Here is an 8,454-nt window from a genome sequence, read left to right as displayed (position 1 = left end):
GGAGTGAGAAGACCTTGGTACACACACACACACACACACACACACACACATACACACACACACTGTAACCTGATACCTTCACACCTCCTTCACCACAACACCATGAACACCTCACCTAGCCTAACTCACCAATCTATCTATCTGTCTATCTACTCAATGTTATACAACATCCCTTCATTATATGCTCTTTTTTAATAGTCTGACTCATTTCCCAATCCCCCCTTCTCTATCTCCCTCCCTCTCACTCTCTCCCTCTCCAGCGTGTGTCTAATATCATTGGAAGCCGTAGAAAGTAGAATATCTGTTTGGAAGGTACGAGGGAGGAGAGAGAGAGTGAGGGGAAAGGAGAGTGGGGGGAGGATTGGGACGAGTGGATCATCTTGTTACTCCACAACCAAAGACCTACGACTGCTCTCTCTCTCTCTCTCTCTCTCTCTCTCTCTCTCTCTCTCTCTCTCTCTCTCTCTCTCTCTCTCTCTCTCTCTCAGCACGTTTGTAACAGATGCATTGTACTTGTAGGATTTTTTTTTTCAGAGAGAGAGAGAGAGAGAGAGAGAGAGAGAGAGAGAGAGAGAGAGAGAGAGAGAGAGAGAGAGAGAGAGAGAGAGTGTGTGTGTGTGTGTGTGTGTGTGTGTGTGTGTGTGTGTGTGTGTGTGTGTGTGTGTGGAAATACCTCACATTCCAACACTCCCGATCACAACTTTTCATTGTCTCCATATATATATTCTCTCTCTCTCTCTCTCTCTCTCTCTCTCTCTCTCTCTCTCTCTCTCTCTCTCTCTCTCTCTCTCTCAATCAGCCTGTCTGCTGGTCGGGTGGCGCGCGCGGGCGGGTCTGCTGGCCGCTCAAGGACAGGGACAAAAATAAACTGCAGGAATATAAATCGGAGGAGGATATATGATGTTTTGTCAAGGTGAAGACGGAGGAAGAGGAGGAGGAGGAGGAGGAAGAGGAGGAAGAGGAGGAAGAATCTTGACGGAAAAGTTATTGTTGTTGTTGTTATTGTTGATAATGATGATGGTGGTAGTGATGGTGGTGGTGGTGGTGGTGGTGGGAGGAGGGGTGAGAGGAGGGGTGGAAGTGGAGCAATTATAGAGATGAGACAAGGAAATTCCCTCATCCCTCCACCCAAGCACAGAGAGAGAGAGAGAGAGAGAGAGAGAGAGAGAGAGAGAGAGAGAGAGAGAGAGAGAGAGAGAGAGAGAGAGAGAGAGAGAGAGTGCTTGTTGGGGGGGAGAGGAAGGGGAAAGAAGAGTAACCAAGCAAGCACGACGGTAATGTTGCATGTAAAAACAATTCATTAGTGCAGACAAGAAGAAGAAGAAGAAGAAGAAGAAGAAGAAGAAGAAGAAGAAGAAGAAGAAGAAGAAGAAGAAGAAGAAGTGTAGACAAGAAGAAGAGCATGACGGTGAAGTTGATGGTAATAGGGTTATAGTAAAGATCAAGAGGGAAGGAAGAGTAGGAAAAGAGGATGAGGAATAGAATAGGAGGAAAGAACCAACATATATTATAATACCCTACTGACTTATGTATACTGCAGAGAGAGAGAGAGAGAGAGAGAGAGAGAGAGAGAGAGAGAGAGAGAGAGAGAGAGAGAGAGAGAGAGAGAAAGTGGTAAGAAAGAAGAGAAATGACAGGATGTATACAAAGGAACAGGAAGATAAGCAGAGAGGAAGAGAGGATGAAGACGACGAAGGAAGAGGAGGAGGAGGAGGAAGCAGGTGGCATGGTGAGGTGTGGCGTTTGATAAGCAGGATCAGTGATTACAAAGACCGCATTCTTTTACTGATAAGAGAGAGAGAGAGAGAGAGAGAGAGAGAGAGAGAGAGAGAGAGAGAGAGAGAGAGAGAGAGAGAGAGAGAGAGAGAGAGAGAGAGAGAGAGATTGTAATCAGATCATGTATGTAAATCACACCACAACCGTCACGTCTTATGTCAGGTACACACACACACATACACACACACACACACACACACACACACACACACACACACACACACACACACACACACTTCAAGCAGAGGAACAAACAATAAAAGTGACAAGTCTATTCAAAACTTTAATGTACACAGTAATCATTGTATACTTTCTTTTCCTCCTCGGGTGAGATATTCAAAACACATACATTTACCTGCTGTTTAACATTCTCCATGCGTTCTCTCTCTCTCTCTCTCTCTCTCTCTCTCTCTCTCTCTCTCTCTCTCTCTCTCTCTCTCTCTCTCTCTCTCTCTCTCTCTGTCTCCTACCTCATTGGGCTCGGAGATCTCAAACAGGTCGAGTCTATTGGCGTTCCACTGCTGTATGATGTGCCTCAGGTTCTCCCGCTCCTGAAGCCGCCGGCTGCCCGAGTCCTCCCCCATCTGTGGAAAAAAAAAAAAAAGAAAGAGGTGAGGTTACTGGTGAGCGGCCATAGAGCTACCGAGGCGTTTTTCTTCTTACAATGTCTTCCTAGTCCTATCTAACGCTCTTCATTCTCGCGGTATCCTTCATAAAATCACAGACACGTAATGCCACCTTCACTTTTCTTTGTGCCTTATTTTCAGTCTGTCTTTCAATTTTGATCCACGCTTATTCTTAAAGTATCAACACTAGAACATGCAGTGTAGTGATCTGGAAAGGTAGGAGTAATACATATGGGAATTTAAAAGGAATAAAGAAATGAGGGTGGGCGGGGATATAAATAAGATCAGATCCTCAAATAAACATTCCTCTTCCGTATCAGATATCAAGGAACAATCATCCTTAACAGCTTCTGAAAAAGTGCTATAATGTTCTATACGAAAGGGTCATTCCAGGGGATGGGTAGTTTAGTAATATCGACCATAAAGACAGTGCACGGAAATGGGAGCGGGGCAGAAACATGGGGGAGGGGGAGGGGACAAAGAGGAAATAGCAAGAGAATGAGGTTTTGAAAGGGCAAGGTAGATACGCGAGCTTGGTTAGGTAAGGTTAAGCTGGTCAGGTTAGGTTTCAAAAGAACAAGGTAGATACGCGAGGTTGGTTAGGTTAAGTTTCAAAAGAACAAGGTAGATACGCGAGGTTAGGTTAGGTTAGGTTTCAAAAGAACAAGGTAGATACACGAGGTTGGTTAGGTTAGGTTAGGTTAGGTTTCAAAAGAACAAGGTAGATACGCGAGGTTGGTTAGGTTAGGTTTGATTTGGAAAGGGCAAGGTAGATACGTGAGGTTGTGTGGACCGCGGACGTGGGGATATGAGACACAGGTGCGGAGACTGGGGAGAAAGGGGTGAAGGGCGTGAATGCAGGCAGAATACCAAGGTTTAAAAGACGAGGGAAAGGACACAGTAGCAAGCCTTGGGGACGCCGTGCTAGACAGGGACAAGGGGTGAGCAGAATGTGAAGCTGTGGAGAGGGAGGGAGTGGCTCAGAAAAAGGTAGGCAGGACAGAGAGAGAGAGAGGGAGGGGAGTGAGAAGACTGAGAGAATGTTGTGTTTTAACAGTTCAAGAGGAACAAACAACAAGCCGATGATGGTGATGATGAGAACAACAACATAATAATAATAATAATAATAATAATAATAATAATAATAATGACAAGAGAACAAACAAGAGGAGGAGGAAGAGAAAGACGAACAATAACAAAATAGCGGCAAATAAAGACACCGCAACAAGTATATAATATCAAACCCATCTTGCGACACAGAAGCTGAAGGCAAGGCAAGGCAAGGCAAGGCAAGGCAAGGTAAGGCAAGGCAAGGCAAGGCAGAAACAGACGGGCAGAGTGACTAACATACCAAACATGATTTAAACAAACCTCCGCTAGACACGTAGGGACAAGTGGCACCGCACACCACAATGAGAATCTTGCAACACAGACATGCAAGGACAAACGAGAAGGATAGTGCACGACGCATAATAAGAGAGCTGTAAGCTGTCTCCGGGAAGGAGACATACGTTTAGCAAGCACGTGACCCTGCAAACCGTGGCTGAATCAGTGGCACTGGGGACGGGCTGAATTATTTTACCTGAACTACAGTCGTGGTCAGAAGTTACATAACCTGTATTCAATTCCACTTTTTTTTTTCATCTTAAGCTCAAGTCCTCTAATCTGGTGACAGTAATACAAAATCTGACAGTGGGTGGATTCTCAGCATATCAGAGGACTTAGGAATGCAGGACAAAAAACGTTAAGTACAATGTGAGTGAGTGGTATGTTACTCAACATAAGACCATGACTCTACCACGTAAATGACCGTGCAAATATATGCATGTGGGAAAAAAAGTAAAACGAGAGACGTGAGAGGATAATAACATGGTCACAATTAGCTACATACACAAGACAGTTGCCTTAAGAATATTAAAAAGAATATTTAAAATGCTTCCATTCCGAAATACGTAGACAGATATGAAGAAAAAAACATTACCACATAAACAAACAGCATCATCAAAAGACAGCAAAAACCACAGAATATACGTTAAAGAATATAAACTGTTGGAAAAATCATTTGGTTTATGAGGAACATTATAGAAAATTACTTGCCATTAATTAGATACATATTTCCCAGGTGAGAGACTTTATCGTCAAACCAGATAACACCTTTCAAATCAATTATGTTCGTCATCTCAACTAACACTGAATATTAGTCTTATCAGTACATATCTCTCTCTCTCTCTCTCTCTCTCTCTCTCTCTCTCTCTCTCTCTCTCTCTCTCTCTCTCTCTCTCTCTCTCATCCATACAAGCTACAGTCGCTCTTTCTGTACGTGCAGCTATCCAGTACGCCTGCTTCTCTCTCTCTCTCTCTCTCTCTCTCTCTCTCTCTCTCTCTCTCTCTCTCTCTCTCTCTCTCTCTCTCTCTCTCTCTCTCTCTGTGTGTGTGTGTGTGTGTGTGTGTGTGTGTGTGTGTGTGTGTGTGTGTGTGTGTGTGTATTTGCAGAATATATGAGAGCCACTCGGCGTCCACAAACAACCATTACTCAGGATAATAGTAGTGGTTTAATATATTTATGGAGAGAGAGAGAGAGAGAGAGAGAGAGAGAGAGAGAGAGAGAGAGAGAGAGAGAGAGAGAGAGAGAGAGAGAGAGAGAGAGAGAGAGAGAGAGAAGCAGATGAATAAGTAATTTAGTGGGGAGGTAAATGGATGAATGGCGGAGTGAGTGAAGGGGAGGGAGGGAGGGAGGGAGGGAGGGAGAGAGAGAGGAAGCACAGCTCACTGGGTGCATAGGTGATCACGAGAGAGAGAGAGAGAGAGAGAGAGAGAGAGAGAGAGAGAGAGAGAGAGAGAGAGAGAGAGAGAGAGAGAGAGAATGAACATGAACAGGAAGGGTCAGTTAATAGGAGGCAGTGAAGCAAGAACAACAGGAACAACAACAAGACTACTACTACTACTACTACTACTACTACTACTACTACTACTACTACTACTATTACTACCACCACCACCATCACCACCACCTCTGCACCTTTCACCTATCATGTGACACCTTCCCATAATGAGCACTCCCCAATCAAGACCTGCAAGATGCATGAGGGAGCAAGGGAAGAGGGGGAAGAAGAGGAAAAAGGAAGGAATGAATGAAGATGAAGAGAAAGGGATAGGAAAAGAGTAGGCAAAGGGTTAAGAGGAGAGTAAAAAGGAAAGGAGTAAAGGATGTAAGGGCAAGGGCGGAGGTTATCAGCCCTTGACGGTAACATAGGCCAGGCCACTCCCCGTTCCCCTACCCCTTCACTGGAGTGCCTCTCACACACGCCCCTTTACTGCTCATATGGAGAGAGAGAGAGAGAGAGAGAGAGAGAGAGAGAGAGAGAGAGAGAGAGAGAAACACGAGCCGTCAGACTGTTAAATGGACAACGCAACGCAAGTCACAATAGATACAATGATAAACAATTAACTTCACAAAATAATAAGAAAAAAAGTGCTAATATACTGACGAAACTTTCCACATAACTTTCTACAGTAAACGATAAAAGTAAACAATAATCTTTCTCACCATTGCACACAACCACTGCCATCGTAGTTTAATGCAAGAGGTGGCATCAGCGCGGCCAAAGCACCTTTTATTATTGTACTAATACCACACGCGCCACACCACATTGCCTTCACGATTGCTGTACGACAGTCCAGGGATAAAGTAATCCGGCAAGCAAGTGTTCCTCAATGACATGCTAAAATTTTAAGTTACATAAAAAATGAATAAACAAATAAAATAAAATAAAAGTTAAATAATAATAATAATAATAATAATAATAATAATAATAGTAATAATAATAATAAGTGAAACAAAATAACTCAATCTTGGCCTTAGCTTCCGTGTGTTAAGTCCTTTTGAGGTGATAATGTTTGGTACGTAAATGCTAATACGCTTCATATGATATGGATGTGTGCACAGACAACGCCTCAAACCATTGCTCTGTTACTAAACTTTACCTAAAGCATTCAAGGCACTTCACGCATTACAGTGACTTGCTCACTTGACACGTCCTTCGCTTTCATCTTTGCAAAACGAGTGGGTTATTTTAATATCTAAATAACTCCCTCAGTCTTTACTTAACAATCTTTAGTTGCAAATTTTACATATCTTTATTTACACTAGCATAGATAAGATTTTTCTATATCACGAAGAGAAATTAAGTGCACTGAAGGGAGTGAGCATCGAAACATCCTCCCTCTCCAAGGATTCAACCATCAACATCACTGAGCAGCGACACGAGACGAGGCACAACACAAGAAACACCCAACTTGCGCGGGAATAAAGTGCACGCATGGCTAGTCTTACGTAAAGATAATAGACTCGTCATGCATCTCACTGATATGAAATAACATGAGTCAGTGAGTGTATCTACGAGCCGTTTACAACATTAAGGTTGCCAGTGAAATCTATTCATGTTTCCTCTCGCAGTGATGATACCCGAGACCTGGGGACGACATCTCTGTTACGCACTTCAGTCTCATATGTCACGCAGAGGGAAGACACATAACAAACATTACTAAGTCACGCAATATTTACATAACACTCCATGTTTTTTACTAAGCAACTAATACTATGGGATCACAACATAAATGCAATGTAATGCAATGAATACGTTTTCAGCACAACAGGTAACGAACAACAACAACAACAACAACAACAACAACAACAACAACAATAAAAAGGTGTGTGTGTGTGTGTGTGTGTGTGTGTGTGTGTGTGTGTGTGTGTGTGTGTGTGTGTGTGTGTTCGTACACGACAGATTTGGCTTTGTGGAATAGGGACATGCCACGGCCTCCTCTCCTAGGTCAGGTCAGGTCAGGTGAGAGAGAGAGAGAGAGAGAGAGAGAGAGAGAGAGAGAGAGAGAGAGAGAGAGAGAGAGAGAGAGAGAGAGAGAGAGAGAGAGACGCAACACCCATAAGTTGGATTGGTATATTCGCCGCGTCAAATTCTTCAGTTTACTACTTACTCATTTGTGCTTTTCTACTTATCTTATCTATATTCTTTATAAGTGTCCTTTCGTGTCAGACACACTTTTTCATAAAGTGTCAGGCACGCGATCCTCTCTCTCTCTCTCTCTCTCTCTCTCTCTCTCTCTCTCTCTCTCTCTCTCTGCGAAAGTTTCCACACGCACACACACTATGAATACATAGTAGGCCTACACACACACACACACACACACACACACACACACACACACACACACACACACACATATTCAAGGTTCATACTTTGCAGACACATTACCACCTTGCAGCACTCCTACACACACACACACACACACACACACACACACACACACACATATTCAAGGTTCATACTTTGCAGACACATTACCACCTTGCAGCACTCCTACACACACACATACACACACACACACACACACACACACACACACACACACACACATGGTCATACACCTCCCACTTACACCTTGAGAAGGTCAACAGACATGTCACGCCAAATATTTTTTCTTCACTCCAGCTTCTCGTCCCCTCTAATAAAATGTGCGCCGCGCGGCTGGCAACACTGCTGGGCCGCCTACCTGTGCCCGCGGCGAATCAACTTGGTGATAACATTTTCTCAACGTTTCCCTGCCCTGCCCTCCTCTCTCTGCCTGCCCCTGTGTCTACATACGTCATTAGTGGCTCAGTGCCTAAGTTCTGGTGCCTAAAGCGAAAGTGACCGTCAAAGGCCCACCTGACAGGTGGAGACTTACTTTGTCCGCGGGACAGGTAAGCGCCGTGCGTCTCCAAGCCACAGGTAATAATCACTCGCACAGTGGATACGTTTCACTTAGGACACGTCTTCGTTCAGGTAACACGTCATGGTAATATTCTCCCGACGGTTTTTTGCGATCACGACACTTTTCACAGCACTTTGCTACGATGAAGCACAAATCCAGCACAGGAGTGCGCGAACACACCTCTCCTCACCGCGGGAAGTTTACAACTGATCTCTTCACCTCCGCGCATGCGCCACAAAGTTTGACCCTAGGAGAGTTTATTACGGAGAAAAGATCAAAT

General features: G+C 44.1%; 1 protein-coding gene across 7 annotated transcripts in view; it reads right to left on the bottom strand.

Moving 5' to 3' along the window:
• LOC135104229 (afadin-like) overlaps nt 1-8,386 on the bottom strand; it is a 213,835-nt gene extending 205,449 nt beyond the window's left edge. For all 7 annotated transcript variants that reach the window (XM_064011375.1, XM_064011378.1, XM_064011376.1 and 4 more), the window contains exons 1-2: nt 8,148-8,386; nt 2,247-2,360 (exon numbers count right to left, since the gene is read on the bottom strand). In XM_064011375.1, coding sequence (XP_063867445.1) covers nt 2,247-2,360 — 114 coding nt within the window. In that variant the 5' untranslated portion in view covers nt 8,148-8,386. The remainder of the gene's footprint in view (nt 1-2,246; nt 2,361-8,147) is intronic.
• Nucleotides 8,387-8,454: the final 68 nt, after the last annotated feature.

Source organism: Scylla paramamosain, chromosome 10 (genome assembly GCF_035594125.1).
Source record: "Scylla paramamosain isolate STU-SP2022 chromosome 10, ASM3559412v1, whole genome shotgun sequence".
Taxonomy (NCBI): Eukaryota; Metazoa; Arthropoda; class Malacostraca; order Decapoda; family Portunidae; genus Scylla; species Scylla paramamosain.
The sequence above is the reverse complement of the archived record's forward strand: the minus strand, read 5'-3'. Positions and strand labels throughout refer to the sequence as shown.